Source organism: Rhinolophus ferrumequinum, chromosome 20 (genome assembly GCF_004115265.2).
Source record: "Rhinolophus ferrumequinum isolate MPI-CBG mRhiFer1 chromosome 20, mRhiFer1_v1.p, whole genome shotgun sequence".
Classification (NCBI taxonomy): Eukaryota; Metazoa; Chordata; class Mammalia; order Chiroptera; family Rhinolophidae; genus Rhinolophus; species Rhinolophus ferrumequinum.
The window spans coordinates 51283050-51304924 of record NC_046303.1 but is presented as its reverse complement, the minus strand read 5'-3'; the positions used below and the strand labels follow the sequence as shown (position 1 = coordinate 51304924).

General features: G+C 37.6%; 1 protein-coding gene across 27 annotated transcripts in view; it reads left to right on the top strand.

Moving 5' to 3' along the window:
• Positions 1-21875, top strand: part of NRCAM (neuronal cell adhesion molecule) — a 300745-nt gene that overhangs the window by 222059 nt on the left and 56811 nt on the right. For 9 of the 27 annotated variants that reach the window (XM_033088223.1, XM_033088224.1, XM_033088217.1 and 6 more), the window contains 7 exons: positions 7181-7381; positions 9543-9572; positions 12585-12690; positions 14537-14733; positions 16116-16238; positions 19593-19763; positions 20207-20263. In XM_033088223.1, the coding sequence (XP_032944114.1) occupies positions 7276-7381; positions 9543-9572; positions 12585-12690; positions 14537-14733; positions 16116-16238; positions 19593-19763; positions 20207-20263 (790 nt within the window). In that variant the 5' untranslated portion in view covers positions 7181-7275. Of the gene's footprint in view, positions 1-3486; positions 3505-3975; positions 3987-4291; positions 4640-7180; positions 7382-9542; positions 9573-12584; positions 12691-14536; positions 14734-16115; positions 16239-19592; positions 19764-20206; positions 20264-21875 lie in introns of those variants that run through there. The other 18 variants (XM_033088232.1, XM_033088225.1, XM_033088245.1 and 15 more) reach the window with 10 other exon arrangements.

Sequence of the window (21875 nt, the reverse complement as noted above, 5' to 3'; positions counted from 1 at the left end):
TGTTTGTCTTGTGTTGTTTTCAGTTTTATATACCACATATCAGTGAAATCGTGGTTCTCTACTTTTTCTGTCAAACTTATTTCACTTAGCATTATACTCTCAAGATCCATCCATGTTGTCACAAATGGTACTGTTTCATCTTTTCTTGCTGCCGAATAGTATTCCATTGTGTATATATACCACAACTTCTTTATCCATTCATCTATCAAAGGACATTTTGGTTGTTTCCATGTCTTGGCCACAGTAAATAAAGCTGCAATGAACATTGGAGCACGCATGTCTTTATGGATAAACGTTTTCAGACTTTTTGGGTAGATACCCAGTAGAGGGATTGCTGGGTCATATGGTAATTCTATTCTTAATTTTTTGAGGAACCTCCACACTGCCTTCATAACGGCTGCACCAGTCTGCATTCCCACCAACAGTGTATGAGGGTTCCTTTTTCTCCACAGCCTCTCCAACACTTGTTACTATTTGTCTTGTTGATGATAGCCATTCTGGCTGGGGTGAGGTGATATTTCATTGTGGTTTTTATTTGCATTTCTCTGATGATTAGTGATGTTGAGCATTTTTTTCATATGTCTATTTGCCATTTGTATGTCTTCTTTGGAGAAATGTCTCTTCAGGTCCTCTGCCCATTTTTCAATTGGGTTGTTTGTTTTTTCATTGTTGAGTTATATGAGTTCTTTGTATATTTTGGATATTAGCCCCTTATCGGAGGCACTGTTTGCAAAAATCTTCTCCCGTTCAGTTGGTTGCCTCCTTATTTTGTCGATGGGTTCTTTTGCTGTGCAGAAGATTTTAAGTTTGATATACTCCCACTCATTTATTTTAGCTTTTACTTCCCTTGCCTCTGGAATCAAATTCATAAAATGCTCTTTGAACCCAAGGTCCATAAGTTTAGTACCTATGTTTTCTTCTATGCAGTTTATGTTTCAGGTCTTATGCTTAGGTGTTTAATCCATTTTGAATTAATTTTGGTACATGGTGACAGATAGCAGTCACCAAGCAGTCACCATTCTTTTGCACATGGCTTTCCAATTCTGCCAGCACCATTTATTGAAGAGGCTGTCTTTTCCCCATTGTATGCTTTTGGCTTATTGGCAAAAATTATTTGTCCATATTTATGTGGGTTTATTTCTGGGTTCTCAATTCTATTCCATTGGTCTGTGTGTCTGTTTTTCTGCCAATACCATGCTGTTTTGATTATTGTTGCCCTCTACTACAAGCTAAAGTCAGGGAGTGTGATACCTCCAGCATTGTTCTTATTTCTTAGAATTGCTTTGGCTGTTTGGGGTCTTTTGTGATTCCATACAAATCTGATGATTTTTTTTGTTCTGTTTCTTGAAAAAAGGCCATTGGGATTTTGATGGGGATTGCATTAAATCTGTATATTGCTTTGGGTAATACGGCCATTTTAACTGTGTTGATTCTTCTAATCCATGAGCACGGAATGTCTTTCCATTTCTTTGTGTCTTCTTCAATTTATTTTAAAAATGTCTTATAGGTGTCAGTATATAGGTCTTTCACATCCTTGGTTAAGTTTATTCTAGGTATTTCATTCTTTGTGTTGCAATTGCAAAGGAATTGTTTTTTTTCATTTCTTTTTCTGAGATTTCATTGTTAGTATATAGGAATGCAATGGACTTTTGTACGTTGATTTTGTAGCCGGCAACTTTACTGTATTCGTTGATTGTTTCTAATAGCTTTTTGGTGGAGTCTTTAGGGTTTTCTATATATAGCAACATGTCATCTACAAAGTGTGACAATTTAACTTCTTCATTCCCAATTTGGATGCCTTTTATTTCTGTATATCTTTTTATACTTCTTTATACATAAGGTATCTCTAGAAGGATTCACAAAACTTGGTAATAGTAACCCTCCCAAAGGAGAAGCTGTGTTTCTGGGATGCTTACTTTGAAGTATATGGTCTTTTGTATCTCATGAATATTGTACCATGTGCATATACTTCCTGCTTTTAAAATTAACTTTTTAAAGTGTGTCTTATTTATTGTCCTGACTTGCAGTTCCTTTAAAAGGCCAGGGCCAGTGTGTGGTATAATTCCAGCTGGCATGATTCCCATGGACTCCAGTGTAAAGAGGCCCCTGAACTTGTGAATGGAAAATACCATAAAAATCTTCTGTAGATATATAGACACCACTCGTACTTTAACATCAAAGACCAAATTTGACAGTTCTATTTACTATTTGGCTAAATGCAAAATAAGAGGATACCGAGGGAGGGAAATTCTAAGGGCTTCTGAGGATGTGACAGTGTGAGATGGCTGAAAGCTCCAGAACCTTTTAGAAGAACTGGAGCCCTAGGTCTGGCACTCCACGTACCATGTGTGTGTCCTTACAAAGATGATTTTATTATCCTGCATCTTAGCTTCCTTATCAGTAAATTTGAAAATGTAATAGAATTTACCTTTTGGGGTTATTGGCAAGATGAGACAAATTAATGCAGGTAGCAGACTCTGTGTGGTTCCTGGCACCTGGAAGCTGCTTCATGAATAACAGCCATCGTGATTGGATTTTTCTCTCTCATCTATTAAATGGGTATAACATCTGCTTTCCTATTTCCTGGAGCTTTTATGAATATAAAATAAGTTAAACAGTTATAGTCTCTGAGGAATGGAGATTTGAGCTATTATCAAGATGTAGTCCGTTACCTATGGTGTTTCCCCAAAAATAAGACTTAGCCGGACAATCAGCTCTAATGCATCTTTTGGAGCAAAAATTATATAAGACCCGGTCTTATTTTACTATAAGACCAGGTTATATACTATGATATGATATGATATAATATAATGTAACACCGGGTCTTATATTAACTGTTGCTCCAAAAGATGCATTAGACCTGATTGTCCGGCCAGGTCATATAGGTCAGGGGAACGGTATTATCTGGGTAAAACACATCTGTTAATTGTTCACCTACGGTACTGGTCCAGGTTCTAGCTAGCAGCTCGTTGTAGCTACTCTCCTAGGGGACATCACTTTGGACTAGGATGAACTTCATAAAGTTTGCCTTTTTATTTAAAGTCACATTTTTTCTGACTGGTAGTGTCATTCCTGGTATTGTCATTGTGTAGATTTACGTGTGACTTTGTTGTGTAAATTATGTGAAGTCATCGTCTATTCTCTCTAACGTTCCTTCCATAGTCTCAGACTCAAAACCTGTGATTGAAAGGCAAAAGTACGGGCTAGGAATGAGCATTAATGTGCTTATTCCTTATGGTAAATATTTAACAAAATATAAAAAGTAACCATCCTCAAGTTCAGTGCTGCAAAGTGCCTTTTACAGTCAAGATGATGTCACACCCAGTTAGATATCCAGTTAGTGAGGCCAGCCACTGATGAGTCACCAGAGCAATAATTACTGTGCCAAAGGGCATCCAGTCACAAGTTTATTGGCTTAGAGAGTCAATCAAGTTACTTTGTGCAATCAGCACTGAACTGCCCCTGCTGGGATGCTGGAAAGTACAAACAGACTAGAATGAAATGGTGAGTGATGCATGGCCTTCCAGTTCTGGGAGAGAGCTTATATCTATATTTTAATGAAACTAATTTTATCTTTCACTTGAGAGAAAAACAAAGATTTTATTTTCTTTCTCATGACAAGAACAAGAGAAGAGCTATGTTTCTTGGTCTTAATATGAATCCTTTGTCAAAACTTTAGGTTTTTAAAAATATATATGATAAATAATACAGGGAAACATTTGCTCTATGATTTAGTATGAATTTTAGGCAAAAAGAAAAAAGGGAATTTTGAATTGCATTTCTTCCCTAAAGATGAAAAGTTTGTTGCAAAAGGGAAATATTTTTTTCCCTTCCGTTTTTAGAGATTCTATGGGTAATATGTGAAAAGTTGCTTTGAATGGAGTTAAATTAAGTGAAATATTGAAAGACTTTATTGTTTATCATTACTCTGGGTCATTTTAACAATATATGTGGTTTCAAATATCAAGGTAATTTATATTCTGAAGGTGAACCTACCGTTTGTCTCATTTAAACATGCTTTAAAATGTCTATAGCAAACATTTTTTGCAAATTACAAGTTACGTCATACTAACATACTCTTTAGGCTTGACTAAAATAAACATGCTGCTTTTTCAGATAGGTTTCATTCATTTCAATGTAATAGCATAAACAATTTAGTTTTAGTTCATGATTCTCACGTAAGAGAGAATGACCATCATTTTCCAACGTAAACTATTAATACGAGGCAGATGGGCTCCTAGCAGGGCGGGGTGTTGACATCAGTATTGAGAGTGCAGAAGCAGTGGTTTTTCTTTGTGAGACGTGCAGAGCACATTACTCTTACGGAGAGAATGCTCAGTTTTCTGTAGCTGTATTTGATTTTCACTTTGCCTGAGTGCTGGGGACCTAATGCTGTCCTCGGGCATTGGGTTTTTCACTTATGGCAGCATTCGTAGCAGGAGTGGGTGATTTTCCACGGGCAGGAGGCAGAGGATGGGCTGGGCCCTTGCTTCGTCCTCCCCAAACAGAGCCTACACTGGAGACAATTTTGTGGCTTTTGCTGCAGTTAACTTGCAACTTCTTGGAAAAGAGACCACATCTGCAGTTTTCATAGTTCCTGGCCTCCTCTGATTGTGAGGATTTACTCAGGTCTCCTTAAGTAAGTGCCTTCTGAGTTGTTCTTAATATTTTTTCTTCATACAACACTATGATTTAATGTGTAATATTTTATTCCATATGTATTCTTAAAAGGTAAAGCAGGTTGGATGATACTTTCTTTTCTATGAAGTTATCTAATGGTTTGTTCTATTTTGAAAGATGAATAGTTAAGGCATGAAGGCAAAAGAAGTAATAAGTGAAGAACTTACACAGAAATTGTGTGTTGTTGCTTAAGGTCTTACAGGCATTACAATTCATTAGTACTCCTTCTAGAAAGTGTTTTAGTTCTCCAGCACCTATCCAGAGAGCTAGTCACTTAAATCAAATAAACTTGATTAGCTTGACACACAAATCAGGCAGGTATGCCATTTGTTTTCTCAGTGTTTGATTCTGTAGTTTTCTCTCAATATGTGTAATATATAACATCAACTTATTTTAGTGCCATTTATGCCAGTTATTTTTATTTTCCCTGAAGGTTATGTGTAAATTCAGAATTTTAACAGAAAATTGTGAAAGACCTAAGTAAATTTGGCTAAATGATATAGATATGTTTTGTACATACAGAAAAACAGTCTGGTTTGTATTTTGGTTAGACATGGTTGTGTGAGCTTCTGTATCTGCCTTTCGATGTTTAATGGGCATGATTGTTTACATTATAGATGGAAAGCCAAATTTCCTAGATCTCAAATGAAACCACATGGTAGGGATGTTTTACTCACAAAATAATATTTATATATGTGTAATGTCTGTATTTAGCACAGTAAGTTCTTTTTCATATTTGTTTAGAAAGAAGTATCTAACTACAATTGTAATCAGATTCAAATCAGAATTCAATTGCTAGCAAAATACACGTTATCAGCATTGTTTCATTTTTTTTATACGTTTAAGTTCTAGTCCACACACAAACATAATATGACAACTAATTTGACCACATGGACAAGAGATTGGTCTTCAAACCAAAGAGTATAAATATAAATATGGTCTTAGGTAGACTGTGGCCAGACTGCCTATTTGAATAAAATCTCATCTTCAAAGATCTTAAGTCTCTGTTTCTTTCCCCTTTCCTCCCTTTATTTTTTTCCTACAAATATTGACTCCCTACTGTGTGCTCTGGGGACACAATGGGGAACAGGAAAAATGCATTCCCTACATTTAGGAGGCTTTCAGTTTAGTAGGAAAGGTGTGGGCATTATAAAAATACACAATTATGCAAATAAGAAAAAATCACACAATTCAGTAACTAAGCTGTGGGAGCTACCCCTGTTTGTAATAACATCCCTCCTCCCTTCTGGAGAGAGCCACCGGTCACCCCCACCTCCCTTCATTAATGAGAAGACATGATTAAATCTGTCGTTCTACGTAAGCGTCTGCTGTGGGACAGAGGTCCGTATTCTGTGTGTGAGCTCGTGCTGTCCTGTGTACAGTGTGCGAGGCGTACTACATTAGGTGATGGGGCAGGCGTACGAAGATGGGAGAGGCACAATCTCTGCCTACAGGAGTAGGGAGAGAGCATGCATTCAAAACAAACAAACAAAAAACCATTTATCTCTGTGTCTGTTTATACAAAATATGTGATGAGTAAAACAGGGATTCTTAGGGGGTGAAATACCTTCTAGTTTGGGTGACCAGGCAATGTTTCAATTTTAATTGATCTATAAAGAAATAAATTGGACTTTGATAAGGAAACATGGCGGAGAGGACATTCCAGGGAGAAGGAATAGAATAAACAAAGTCAAGAAGGTGGGAAAATTCAAGGCATATTGAAGGACTGACCCAAGAAAGGAAAACTGTAACAGACCATCAAATGAAAAAAGAAAAAAGAAAAATAGTTATATGGAAATGAAATAGGAGGATATAAAGTTGGTAGGATAAATTGAGGCCAAATTATTGAGGGTTTTTTAATGATCTGTTTAAGGATCTATTGAACTTTATTTGGTAGATCCCATATGGCTATTCCCAACATTTAACCAAAGAAGACCCTGTAGGAAAGTAAATCAGCATTGTTCAGGAAGGTGACTGCAGTGAGGAAGGCTGGAACTCAGAACCCAGGCGTATCTGTCATGTCGTCCAGGTGACAGATGGTGAGGCCTGAGTTGTCTTGGTTCAGTTGGTAAATCAGTGTTTAGGGTTTGTAGCAAATTTGCAACAATGCCCTGAAGTTTCCCAAAGATAATCTCTAGAATGGAGAAGCTATTTGGCCTCCCCTCTAAAGACACACTTTCTAACTGACTTATAAGCCAAGCTTATGTGATCTATTAGGAGTAACATGGCAGCCTCTGATATAAATGCAGACGTTTTAAATGGAAAAACCATAAAAATGGCCAAGTAGACAGATTTTGCTTGACATCACTACAAATATTTGTGACCTGATTTCAGCTGATTTATGAATAAATGATTATTCCAGCCTGACAGTTAAATATTTAGAAATTAGCTCCCTTTTAGAGTTCATGTATAATACAGGACTGATTTTCTGTGCTGCAGATTTCCACTCTTCATTTCTTTCTTTTTAATACACTATAATTCTTATTCTATCCTTTTTCAGTTTCCTGCATGAAAATTATTTAAACATTGCACACAAATCTTTTGTGAAAGAAGAAAAGGAAATTCAGTTTGTGGGTCTCAGCAGGAGTTAAGCTAATGCAGCTTAAAATAATGCCGAAAAAGAAGCGCTTACCTGCAGGCAGAGTGCCCCTGATTCTCTTCCTGTGCCAGGTGATTAGTGCACTGGAAGTACCTCTTGATCGTAAGTATTAACGTTTTAAAGCTCTTAGGCCCGGGAGTCAAAACCTCCCCAGCATTTACCATCACTCTGAACTGTGTGAATGGAGAAGGTGTCTGTGTGATACTGAAAAGCTAATCAAAATTAATTTGGCTTTTCCCTTCAGCACCTGGTGTTTAAAAAGAATTACACCATAGAAATGGCCATTGAAACAGTCAGACACTTTGTTCCCTCCTTATCATTATCTTTCTCCCCACTCAGGTGCCTTTTGTGTACCATGGGGTGGGGGCAGGGCTGACCTGAGAAGGAGTGAATTGTGGGCTGCCCTGATCCTCCCAACAGGTGACTCTTTGTAGAAGCAGTCCTGCAAGAAAACCAAATGAATTACTTTAAAACGATCATGGAGACCTCCCTACTTACCCCTCCCACTTTTCCACCCTCTCGCTTCATATGCTGAGAGTCTTCTGGAAAAGACTAGGGGTGGCCTCTCAGCCAATCCCAGGCCACCTCTATCCCCAAACTACCCATCATCCATTTCTCTTAATTCAGAGAAAGCAAAATTCACCTTTGAATTTTGAATATTAGATATGAGTTTAGATCTAGAAAATGTATCTCATGTAAAGCCTAGTGAGGCGTCTTCTTTGATTTAAAAAATTTGATCAAAGATCAAGATATAAATTTTGAGACTAAAACAAAAACTATCTAAAAGGGAGCAAGTAAAAGCTATATTAGCCCACCCTTTCCTAATAGTAAAGTATGTGCTGTACTCTCCCTGGACTGGGTGGCCTGTTTATGTAAAACAAAGGTAATGCTAGGTTTTAACTGTCACTTTTCCTGCAGTGGAAAGCAGAATTTCAAATCTGAACAATTGCTATACTTCAGAATTGATTTATTCTTTTCCCCTAATCTGCATGACCTCTTTAAACCCATTAGGTTCCCAAGTAGTGCCTCTGTTTGGCAAGCTTTCCAAGGTACAGTGAAGGTAGCACTTTCCTGGGGCTATTCAATGGTTGGGTTGTCATTTTTTGCCAAAGAGGTTGCCACTGCCAGTGGGAAGACATTAAGAAGAGACGGTAGTTTTGCCCCACACTTTGTTGAATTCCTTTGCTGCGCATCTATAGTCTAAAGTACAATCAAATGGAATATTTTGCTTATTTTCAAAAAAAATGTCATTCAATGACCTTAATTTCAATTAAAAAATAAAAATAAAGAAGAGTAATTGCTTAAGCCCACAGGAGTTGGAATGCTTAAGTAAACGTTTGCCCTAACAGATGTTTAAGAGAGAGAGAAAAGCACTGGAGAGAAATGCTTTTGTTCTCCCTCATGTTAAATGTATCCCCCCTTAATCTAACTGTTCAATCTAACAATCAGAGGGAAACAGTCACCTAAGGCTAACTCAATTATCCTGCTAATGGAAAAGAGGCATGACCAAGATGAAAAGAGAGTCACAGACAACCCAGGCGCTCCTGCATTAACCATTGCGAGGCCCAGTGGCGGGCAGCCCTGCAGAATCATTTGAATCACATGCTAATGTGATTTCTTCCCTGCCCCTGATCCTTACACCCCTTCTACGGGAGCTGCTACTGGGTGGGGAGTAGCAACCCCTGGGTGACTGAGGAATTCTGAAGCAGAAATATACTAGCGGTCTGAAAAGTTCAATTACTGACTTGGGGATTAACCATCAACATAGAAAACCTGAAATCAGTGGATTTGGCTCCGATGGAGCACTGTCATTGCAGCCATGTACCATTGTTAAATGTTATTACCGTGTGTGTGGTGATGTCTGACTGAGATAATAGGATCAGACAGTACACAGTATGTGACAACTCAAATTAATTGTAGATTTCAGCTGCTTTTCAAATTGAACATAATTACTTGTCCAGTACAACAGGGATAGAAAGGAATTAGCCAGTACTATTCCTGGAAGGATCATTTTTTGCCTACAGCATTCCTTTTGTTCTTCCATGTACTATGTGGGATAGCTGCTGCAGAAATAAAAGCATGAATGGGAGTTTCCTTTCTCATACAACTTCACAACTTCAACCTGCACTATACTGGTGTTCTTAGGTCAAATAAAATAGACAAGGTGCCCCTTTTAGAACCCCTTTTCTTCAGGATTCTAACATTCTTATTACTAACATCTGATTTTCTTTAATCCTGTTTGCCCTCTCACCTGCTGATATTGATGGGGGAAAAGCAAAACTTCTTGAAGACTGTAAGTGTCTTTCTGTAATTACTTAGGCAGTGTGAAAATTTGGCCATGTCTTTGTTTTTGAATTAATAGTGTGAATTAAATGCACAGTTTTATGTTTTGTGACTAATGTCTTTTTAAGCATGTGTATTTACTGTGGCTAAACATTTAAATACCAAGAAGCAAGTTTAGTATATTCCCTGCATGAATTGTGAAGACTCAGGTATTTTCATTTTTCTTTTACCCATATTATGCTCTACTAACTTCTGTGCTTTATTCACATCTGATGTAACTCAATGAGAAAATTCACAGAATTTAAAGAGAGTGACTCTCTGGTTCTAAATGCTGTGAAGTGTTTGCTGGAATACAGGCATGTCTTTTGGTGTCTTTAGAAATTGAGAGCATGCAGACACTTCCTCCCAGTTGGCTTCCATGCGCCCTTCTCCCTTCTTCAGCCTGCAGGCCGTGCAGATGAGCGTTTCCAGGGGTCATCAGTATAATGGCTTGGAAAATTTGAACATTGTTTTGAAGTGTGCAAAAGGCAATAAACAGCCCCCCAAACACAGTATTTCTGAGTGGCTTGCTCTAAGCAAAAACTTCTGTTGCCTCTGACAGTTGGACAGCATCTATCATCTACCTAAAAAAATAGCTTTCAAGCATATGAAAAACCCTTTGATATTGGATTAACCAGGAATATTATGTCAAATCACCTCTTTTCCTTATCACTTCAAAGCATCTGTTAGTTGCCAGGTGACCTAAGCACTGTTCAAACAGGTACGTCTAGACGGTAGACACCTGGCAGTTAGGAGTGGCATCTAAGCCAGCTCTGGTGCAGACACATGAATTAGAAGTTCTAGGTCTGAAACCACCAGACTTGCACCTTTGTCACTTGCAGAAAAGCACAAGGAATTGGGCTGAGTCACTCCTAAGAATTCCCTTCCCCACCACCTGTGTCCCCCATTCCCTGGATGTGAAATTCCAGGCTTCTCTCCATCATCCTGAACGCTATGCTCTCAGAGCTTAAAGGATCACTCAAAAGTGAAGCTCGTCCAAATAAAAATGACTACGATAATGATGTAAACATAGCTAACATCACAACCGTGATAACATGTACTAAGAATTTTATATCAATAATTTAATTCTCCGAGTGAACCCTCGGAGTTAGACACTGCTTTTATACCCCATTTTCTCTCTAAGGAAAGTAGGTCTTATGGTAGTTAAGCAACTTGCTGAAAGTCTCACAGCTGGTAAGAAAGAAACAGACTAGTTCTTGGCAACCAGCCCAAACTGCTAACCAGCATTGGGAACTGACGGGGCTGGAAGAATGAGGGTTCTGGATGATGGTGGAGGCCGAGAAGAGCATCTGGATTATCGGGAGGATGAGGAGGGGGATGGATCTTGCTGAAGGGAGAGGAACTTGCTACTGTGCCGTAACCTGAATTTAACAGGTGAACGATAAATAATGATAATAATGGGTTTAACTTTTGATCTGTATTTTAGGTGTCATTGGGATATTTAGTAAAGGCTGTCTGGAGACAAAACAAGAGAGGAGAACCATGTTTGCAGATGTATAAGACACTGACATGGATGTGATAAGTTAGCACTGGCAACAATTAATGACAGTAAAGAAATGGCTGAGGGCAATTATTAACCCTGGGGAAATACTTGGCGGGCAGGTGGAGGGAGTTTCACAAGGGAAGCACAGAGCGTGGGCGGAGAAGAAAGGGAAGATCTGGAACATGAACAACTTCAATGATCCGGAGTGTCAAACACAACAGGCAAGGAAAGCAGGACGTGAGTCTAAGAGAGAGCTTTGGGAAAAGCTTCATGACGCAGAGGAAGGCATACCGGAGCGGGGCTACTGCCTTACACAGGTCTGGGGGTACCATCCCCATCGTGGCTGGGCTTTCTCAGCCTCAGCACCACTGACATTGGGCTCCCATACTCGTCTTTGTCCTGTTCCCTGTAAGATGTTTAGCAGCATCCCTGTCCTCTGGTGAGATGCCAGTACAGTCCCCTCCCCTCCAGTGGTGACAACCAAAATTGTCCCAGGTATGGCTAAATGTCCCCCCGAGGGGTGGCGGCAAATTGCTCCTGGTTGAGAACGACTGGTGTGTGTAAAGGGCTCTCCCTGGACATGTGCAAGGCAGTGGCTTCTGCCAGGACTTTCCTCCGTTTTGTGCCTCCCTAGTCAAACCCAGCGGCTGCTTGAACAGCAAAAGAAGTTGAAGTAGATTATTCCTCGAGTTCCTTTCTCTTCTAACACTCTGCGATTCCAATTTCACAAGAAGGATATGGTCATCTTAGAGTGACTTGAGCATTGGCCAGCCAGATACCAGCTTTCTTCAGATTAAATTGTTCTTGGTCAGGAGGGTTTCCCACTATGATCTGATAATAAATGATCAGCTAACACTTTGAAGAGTGAAATGAAAATACTGTCTCCTATAACAGAGAGCTTCCCAAATCCATTTACCTTCTAAATAAGACTTTTATCTTGGTTCCTAGTAGCCACCTGCCTCCTGGCTCTCCTAAGACATGTCATATCTCTAATTTAACCGTCATTTCAACATTAACTTCTCAAATTTGTTTGTTCCCAACATATATTAATTTATATTAGCACACTAATGAACTATAAATCAGTTACTCTTTCCTAAGAAACACAAATTTACCTCATAACTTAAATTTTACTGAAGCACATCGCTTGAACCAAAGGGCTCATGGGAATTTCTCATTGTTACATCAGAAAAGAAGCTGTCTTAATATTAAGTGTGTACTGGTAATTATTTTCCCAAACTTTTTGTGGGGGAAAATAGGCTTTGAGAGTACATATAAAGTTACCAAAAGAAGTTATGTCTTGACTGCCAAGTTTTAGGAGACTGTTAGTTAAAAATCTACCGAGGTGTGTGTTGCCACTGTAGAAATTACTAAAATCATTTGGAGCCTATTTAGGGTAAGTGATTTTTGATTTAGAAAAAAATGTTTGCTATTATAGTAAATGATTTATTTCTTTATGTTGTTCTTCTTTCTACAATTAAGTGGTACAACCTCCAACCATTACTCAACAGTCTCCAAAAGATTACATTATTGACCCTCGGGAGAATATTGTAATCCAGTGTGAGGCCAAAGGGAAACCTCCTCCAAGGTGGGTGTGCTTTCCACTTTGTTCTAACTGAAAGTAAGCGTTGGTATTAATAACGGGTTAATTTTAGGTCCTGCATATCCCTACGGTATCATTTATAGGTCCACTGTTTTGTCTCTCTGCTTAATTAAAGTCAGTTTTTTCATCTTGAAGACTCAAAAGATTGTACGCATACCCTTCTGCAAAATGCTCCAAAATTCTGGAGAGATGTGGTAAGAGCCTTCTAATGGCTCTAATGGCCGTATTACATGGGCAAATCTCTTTTCTCTGGGGCTCAGTTTCTTCATCTGTAAAATAAGGAAGTTGAATTTGATGACTTCTAAGATCTCTCCTCTCTCTAGAGAGGTCTGTAAAATAGTCCTAAGTGGGTTTCCAAACCTGGTAGGGTTCAGAACTCAGGATTCTGCAAAAGGATCTTGGCATAAGCTCTGCATGGCATTCTAGACTTGGGAGCGATAATAGAGACCCATATGTTTTATGGATGGGAAACTGATGCCGAGTAATGCCAGATAAATTATCCAAGAACCCACAGCTAATTCGTGGATGATCTGTAACTTGTCCAGCAATACATAGGAGTTTTGGAGAGTTGGATTATTATTAAAATGTATTGTGGATTTTTAAGTAAGAAAGAGGTGAAAGTTTCTAAATATTTTATTTCTAAGTTTGTCTATTACTGGTCTTACTATACAATTACAGACTGATACCTCAGAAAAAATTAACTGGTACTAAATATTCAAGTACATCAAAAACTTTCATCAAACATTTGCTTCAAAACAATATATTCTGCCGTATTACTAGAAACCGTGTAGCACTCAAGCCCTAATGTGATGTCATCTGATGAAACTCAGATGACAGTTTCACATCCACTGAACACCTCCTGTTACTCTGTGTAAGGCGGGCTCTCTCCCTCCCAGCACTCGTGATGTCATGGGCCAGGTAACTTTCTGCTGTGGGGCTGGAGGCTGTCCTGTGCATTGGAGGATACTTAGCAGCATCCCTGGCCTGTACCTAGTATCTGCCGGTAGCACCCGGCACCACTGCCTCCTGCCCTAGCAGTTGTGACAACACTGCTACAAGTAAAAACAGTGGGCATGGAAAGCATAGTGCAGCTTAGAGAATCATGCTTTTGTGTGAGTGTGGCCATTGTTGATTTGTGACTCGCTATAAAGTCTTTAATTATGTGAGCACTGTGTAAGATTCTGTATAAGGGAATCTTTTATAGAGATAACACGGAGAAAGAAGAACTTCAGTTGACAATTTGAAATACTTCCTAAGGAATTTACCAAATCATCTTTAGAATTAAAAACTCTCAACATATATATAGAATCACCACTTTTAATAACCGGCATTTAAAACACTACTGAACTCACATTTCTTCCCCTCCTCCCGACCTACACTTTGCATTTAGGTAATATGAACCTTGTCTGATCACTCATGAAGGCCTTTTTTGTCACATTTCAGCCCAGAGCAAATTTTTGTAGATAGGTTATTAACCCTATGAACAATGGAGTTTATAATAAAAATGCTAATGAAGCTCTAAGAGAGTGCCTAGGAGACCTACTTCCTGCATTTTCTTTGAAAAATGACAGGCAATTTGTGTGCATGATTTCTTTATTGAGTCAGATTTCAGCTAGTTCCAGTGAAGACAAGTACCTTAAGATGTGTGGCCAACACTTAGTTTCTAAGTCATGATTCAATGAAACATTTTAGGTAAGGAGCTGATTGCTCTTTTACTGAGTATTAAAATCTAATAATTATTTCTGGAAACCCATAAACTGCTAGGAGGTTGCTAAAGAGTAATTTGTTTCTCTGGACCATTAACAAGCTTAATCTTTTATGCATTGGGCAGCTTCTCCTGGACCCAAAATGGGACTCATTTTGACATAGATAAAGATCCGCTTGTCACCATGAAGCCTGACTCAGGAACCCTCATAATTAACATCATGAGTGAAGGGAAAGCAGAGACCTATGAAGGAGTGTATCAGTGTACAGCCAGGAATGAACGTGGAGCTGCCATTTCTAATAACATTGTCGTCCGTCCATCCAGTAAGTGGGGCTGTCCACCCAGCAGTTGGACCTTTTCAAAGTGCGGTTCCGAGACTCAGCATCTGTTGCATCATCCCAATACTATTACGAACCAATATTGGCATCGATTCCAATACTTTGACTTTGTTTTGCATAAAAACTATTGCTCCTTTCCGTTTTACCCTAAGTTCCTCAGCCTAGTGCTTTGTCAATGCAAAATGTCTTTTATGTACAGTGGTACCTCGGTTTTCTAACGTAATCCGTTCTGGAAGACCGTTCGAGTTCTGAAACGTTCGGAAACAGCTGACAGTTAGGCTTCAGGATCTTGTACTCAGTGGAAGCCGCGTGACATGATCGACTTTTGAGGCGTGTTCAAAAACTGAAGCATTTACTTCTGGGTTTACAGCATTTGTAAACCGAAATGTTCGTCAATGGAGACATTAAAAAACCGAGGTACTACTGTACTCCTTAGTCCAGAATAAAACACCAGGAGTAAGAAAAGTGTTTCCTCTTCAAATTGATCTAATTATTTTCTCATGTATTTTATGTACAAGCAAACTTCCTACAGCCAGATGAAAATAAATTCAGTGTGAAATGGGTAATTGAAGTCTAAGTGTTATTTTTTAAAACACTTTTGTTTTAAAATTTCACAAGAAATAGAGTGGTCTTACTACCTGGATATTATTGTGGCCCTTTTTGCAGTGGTCTGTACCCAAATCCTCTCAACAACCCAAGAGCATGTATTTCAAGAAAAATGACCATTTTCAGTTCTGATCATTTTTAAAGCTTTTTCAATTATATGTGTAATACGGGTTCATTATATAAAAAATGAATTACAACTGAAAAATAAATTTAAAAATTGTATCCTTCCATTCAAGAAAATAACTACTGGTCTTTCCAATTTTTTCTAGGCATATATGTTTTGTTTAAAATGAGCTCTTTTGAAGTACTATTTTATAAACTTTTTTTACTTACCTGTGATAATGTGTATTCTCATGTCAATCTCATAAGTATACTTATGTAATATACAATACTGTATGATATTCAAACAGTATGTATGATATTCAAATGTAGGTGTACAGTTATTTAACAAATCTCTTGACATCTATGAGTTTTCCATTCTTTTGTGGAGAACATGCTTGTAGAGAAATTATGTTTCTTAATGATTCCATTAATACAAGCTGTGAAGCTTGGAATCACTGACTCAGAATTTATAGTATTAATGGCAGTACATGAAAATTGTCATTTTTAAAAAACTTATCACTGTATTTAAAAATCATTTTCTTGTTATCTTAATGTACATAAATTCCAAGTTACTATTTCCCCAAAAGTTTAGTTTTTCTTTCTAGTGCTCCTTTTCTTTTTCAATGTAGAAATAATGGAAGTTACTATTTTATTTTTAGGGTCACCATTGTGGACCAAAGAAAAACTTGAACCAATGACACTTCAAAATGGCCAGCCTTTGGTGCTTCCCTGCAGACCCCCAGTTGGATTACCACCACCTATAATATTCTGGATGGATAACTGTAAGTGTTAAAAATATGAATTTTCTTTCTTTAAGAGTCTTATGATTATTTGCTATCACAATAAATTATTACCTCTTATGATTCATAAAATGTTTATAAAGTGTTTTAGAGATGCTCAGGAAAATAAACGTTCATTGAAATAAATAGCACGTCATTTCATTCATTCACTCAATTTTTTCAGCACCTTCCATGTACCAGGCACTGCTCTGAATAAACCAAACATTTCCTGTTCTCACTGAGCTTATATTCTATGCAGTGGGAATAGATGAGGGTGGAGAAGGAAACAGACAATAAATGCATTTAGAAAATATGTGATGGTTGGCAGTAAGTGCTTTGAGGAAAAATAAGCACAGTTTTGTTTTATTTTTTGATTTTATTGGGGAATATTGGGGAACAATGTGTTTCTCCAGGGCCCATCAGCTCCAAGTCATTGTCCTTCAATCTAGTTGTGGAGGGTGCATCCCACCATCCCATGCAGGAATTGAACTGGCAACCCTGTTGTTCAGAGCTCTCGCCCTAGCTAGCTGAGCCATCTGGCTGTCCCAAATAAGCACAATTTTGAGACTTACAGGAATGATCAAGCAAGGCAGGTCCCTAAATTTCTATGTGTAAAGGGAAAATGTGCAAGTCCCCAAGTCAGGAGCACCCGGTGTGTGTAAAGGCAGAGGGAGGCCAGTAGGGCCAGACTGGGTGGGCCAAAGACAAAACTTTGCTCTAACAGAATTTCCATTTTTGACTTTTCTTATTTGAAAGCACTCAGAGAAAGTGTCACAAAGAAATGGAAAATAAATATATACATGAATAAATGAGGAAATGTATTTTTCCTATTATTGCATCACAGCTTTTACAGATTTTGAAATAATAAGTAATAAATCAAATGTAAATGAGTGGTGTATGACATCGCGAATAGCAGTATCCAAGTGTCATTACAAAAATGAGGTCCAGTATTTTGGTCCTTGGTTCTTATTCAGAAATGATGACCTTTCCACTTAATAAAGAGACTTATACATGTAAAGTCTCAGAATCATCTGAATATGTAACTAATTTTTTTCCATGTTATACTGCTGGCTATGTCATTTACATACATTTTAGGCTGTTGGCATAGCATCTGGATCTTTCAAATGAAATTGCATCTGGAATATGTGAAAAAAATCAAATCCGTATAGTATTCTTCTTGCGAGATGACATTGTTAAGTTATTCCTATGTGCATACATTTTTTTCAAACGTAATGCAAAGGAACTCATTGGGCAGTTTAATTTGATCTGCCAACACTTGTCTATAATAAAGTACAGCCAGAGAATAAATGTATGCTTATCTTTGATTCTTTCTATTCACTAAATAAATGTGCCTAATTTTTCTGAGTTATTTTTAAAACAATCCTTTCCCTAGGGATTAACAACTCAAACCTATGAATTTGTAACCACCAGCCAAATCCCCATCTTGACCAACACGGCTAACCAGCATTCTTTTTTATTATTATTATTAAATTTATTGGGGTGACATTGGTTAGTAAACTTATATAAGGTTTCAAGTGTACACTGCTATAACATATCATCTGTGTATTGCATTGCGCTCTTGCAAGCTCTACCTCCTCATTTCCCTGCGTTTTCCGGCCCAGAGGAGCTGCAGTTTTAAACCAAACTACGCCTTTCGTAACTTGTTAGAACGGGCGCCTGTGCAGAAGGAACACAGCTATGATTCAGGCTGGTGGAGACCCCTGGTCTGACACATCCTGGCCCAAGGCACCTGCGATGTGCAATCTTTCCTAGTTCTCTCACTTCAGAGCTGAAGAATTCTCACAGTGAAGGCTCTGTGAAATGAGTCAGAAGCTTCATATGCACATTTGCCAGCCAATTGGAAATTTATACGTAAATAAGCTGTCCCACCTCCCTAAGTCCTTCATCTACATAGAAAAATTTTCCTCCAGGCCTGAGGCTAGACAGTTCCTTAACTGGGCCTGGTGAACCCGAAGCTGGGAAGTCAGTGCTGACAGTTACTCATTTAATGACTGCCTCTGTGAAGGACCTGGTGCAGTCTCAGGGATGCAGCAGTGACCCCAGTAGACAACAGTATCTGTCTTCCTGGAACTTAAATTAGCACAGGAGACAAGCAATAAGCCAGGAGACAAGATATATGTATGACAAGTGAAATATGTTGTATGTTAGAAGATGATAAGTAACTCAGAAAAGAAAAGCTTGAGGAGGTGAGGGAGGCTGGGTAAGGAGGGCTTCTGAGGGGCATGTCTGCAGCATTGAAAAGTGCCATCAGTGTACCCTATTGTTCATTGCACATTTGCTGGATGATTCTTAGATCCCAAGCTCAGACAGGGTAGGGACCGTAGTGTACCCGACACCTTGCCCAGGGCCTAGCACACAGGTAGATGCTCCGACAGTATTTGGTGTCCTACCGTGTATACAGATGCAACCCATTATAATGCCCACTTTTTTGCCCAAATTTGTGAGGGAAAAATAAGGATGCGCATTATACATGGGTAGTACTAATTCCGTATCTATATGTTTTTAATTTTTTAATTTATGCTAATGAGTTAAAAGTATACCAAAAGAGTATTACCAAAAGTAATCAATAACGATATCCATATGCAAAATAATACACTGAAATACGATCATCGATCGGTTTTGTTGAATTTACGACGAACGTGCAATGAGGAAGAGTTCTTGGCCTTCTGTGATGCGTAAATATTGTAAATTTGTTACCGGTACATAAAATTTCTTGTACTTTGTATCTGTTCTTGTGTTTTGTAATTATTTGGTACATAAAATTTCTTGTACCGTAAAATGTTAAAAAATAAATGCTAAAATTCCTTTATAATCCAAAAACCAAGTACCTAAATGTAAACTAATAAAAATTTGAGTTAAAAAATTAAAATGAAAGATTTTTTTCCCTGTAAGTTTGGGCCTAAAACATGCGTACATGGTATACACGGGAACGCATTATACACTGCAAAATCTGGTATTTTCTAAGGCATGTGTGTATGTGTGTTTAATAATTGAGACTAATTTAAATATTAGGAAAAGTCACATAACCTCTTTTGGTAAAATGTGTTTTGGTTTATACTTGCTTAATAAAACACTTTAGTTGTACAACTCTAATCTCACCTCTGCCCCACTCCAGAGATCCTAGGATCAGGCAGGTATCACCGGAGTTGGAATATGTCATTTTGTTGTTGCTGTTATTGTTGTTTACAGTTATTTGCTTTTACTCAGAGAGCTTTATAGAGACAGAAAATTTCAAGTGAAATTCACAGAACTATTAGTAGATAAATTTATCTTGCTAATTTGGAAAGTGACCACTTTATGATGGAATGATCTGGATATCTCTCTGCCTTTCTCCAGCCTTTCAAAGACTCCCACAAAGTGAGAGGGTTTCCCAGGGTCTGAATGGAGACCTGTATTTTTCCAATGTTCTCCCAGAGGATACCCGTGAAGACTACATCTGTTACGCCAGATTTAATCACACTCAAACCATACAGCAGAAGCAACCTATTTCTGTGAAGGTGATTTCAGGTAAGAGTATAGCTTCCTGAATCTCTCTTTCAATGATGTTTACAAATATGTGCAAAATCTATTAACTACCTGTGAATAGTGACTAAAGAACACACGTACCATGAATACTGTATTTTAGATTTTTTGCTGTTATTACCATTACTGTTTCCTGGTAACTTTCTGAATCTACTGGGAGTTCTGAGCATTTGCGTTGTGCTGTATGCCCCACGGTGCCTTTACCTGGCAGTCCTGCAGCTTCAGTTATATGGTCACATGTTACTGGTTGGGGGTGGCCGAGTGAATTAGTGAGTTAGTCGCATACAATGTGAAGCTCTGGTTTTAGCTGATAGGGATGGCACTTGGTTAGCGTAGCTGTATACGTTTGTTTTTGTTGCCCAATACTTTTTTTTACAATACTTTCTCCCCTACTTTTTGCTTTCTTCATAATATTCTGTTTATTTCAGTGGATGAATTGAATGACACTATAGCTGCTAATTTGAGTGACACTGAGTTTTATGGTGGTGAGTTATGGTGATTGTAACTGATATTCTCTCCTTCATTGTAGAATTTAGTTCACTAACTTCACCTCCATGGCTATGTAACCTTATTTCTTTATGAAATTTTTAGTTACATGTTTAATACCACTAGAATAAATGTATGTTTTTTCTGAAATTTATAAGCTTGCAAACATGTCACTAAAACATTTTTCATGTTGTATGTATAATAATTAAAATTATTGTAGCTGTTTTCATGTAAATAACCATTTCACATGATTTGGAAAAAATCTTTCATGTATGTTCAGGATTATATTTTTCATTTTTTGTCTTGTTCATACATTTTTCTCTTAAACTAAATAATGATTAGCAGGGTGCGTTAACCTGTTAGAATACTAACTCATCAAAGTCTTAGTAACTTTTAACAACTCATATTAAGTGGATTTTGATAGGAAGTCATCACAGGTCCCATCTGTTTTCATATGACATTATCGATATCACATAATTAGCAATAGTATTTCTCTTAGTTTTGTTTCAAATCCAGTTACTATCTTCAGTGGAAGTAATCTTTTCAAAAATAGAGCATTTAACTTCATTCTTTTAAAAAGAAAAGGTACAGAGTCAATCAATGAAAATTATGGGTTCTGGATATGGGGTCTTCTTAATTATCTTATTAATTTTTTACTTTTGAGATATGAAGTAAAAAAAATCACAGTATTATCAATGACCAGAGTACACATACCACAACTTCTGTCTTACTTTATTTTACTTTAATATACTACTGAAAAATAGAGGCCTCAAAACCATTCCCAAAGTGATTTCAGAGGGGTAAGTTTTCCTCCACTATCTCTAAAATTTTGGGAAAACTCTAATTTCTCTCAAGTAATATTTTCTCTGGAATTCAGTTTTTTTCTTCTGATAAATGAGAATACTTCATATATTACCTTTCATTCTTTTTTCGTGAGCATCAAATAGTTAATGCATTAAAGTATTAAAAAAAAACTGTAAAGGGCTGTAGAACCTTAATATGGTATGATTTCTACTTTACTTTTTTCTGAGAGGTCATCAGAAGATAAGGCCACATTTAGGCAACATGTCCATAAAAAAAAAGGTGGCCTATATAACTCTCCCTGAGATCTCTGACTTGAGCCCTCTTTATTTCTTCATTGAGGAAACCAATTTCAATTTCTATTCTTAATTTATGACACAATTTGCCAGACCTCTGTCAATAACTTTCTAGTTTTGTTTTCTTTTGTTTGCAGTTTGGGCATTTTGGTATGATAGACGTCCACCACAGATTTATCTCCATGATTAATCAAAGGAATTGACTATAATATCGTCCGTAGTGTAAACCTAAATACACCCTCCATTATCAAATCTTTCAGAAAAAACTAGCATCTCCCAAATGGTAGACAGTTAATTTTCGCTTTGACCTGAGCACTAACTTTAAATGATAGATAGTTTGAGAACATGATTTTTCTTTCCATATATACGCTTTGAAAATTTGCCTAACCACAAAAAATTCATAAACATGTAACCCAAATTAAAGCAATGTACGAAAGGAAAATAGTCATTACTATTAGTGCTTATGCAACCAGAATTGTTTCTTTTTCTGGCTGAGTGAGCAATGGCTATTTGT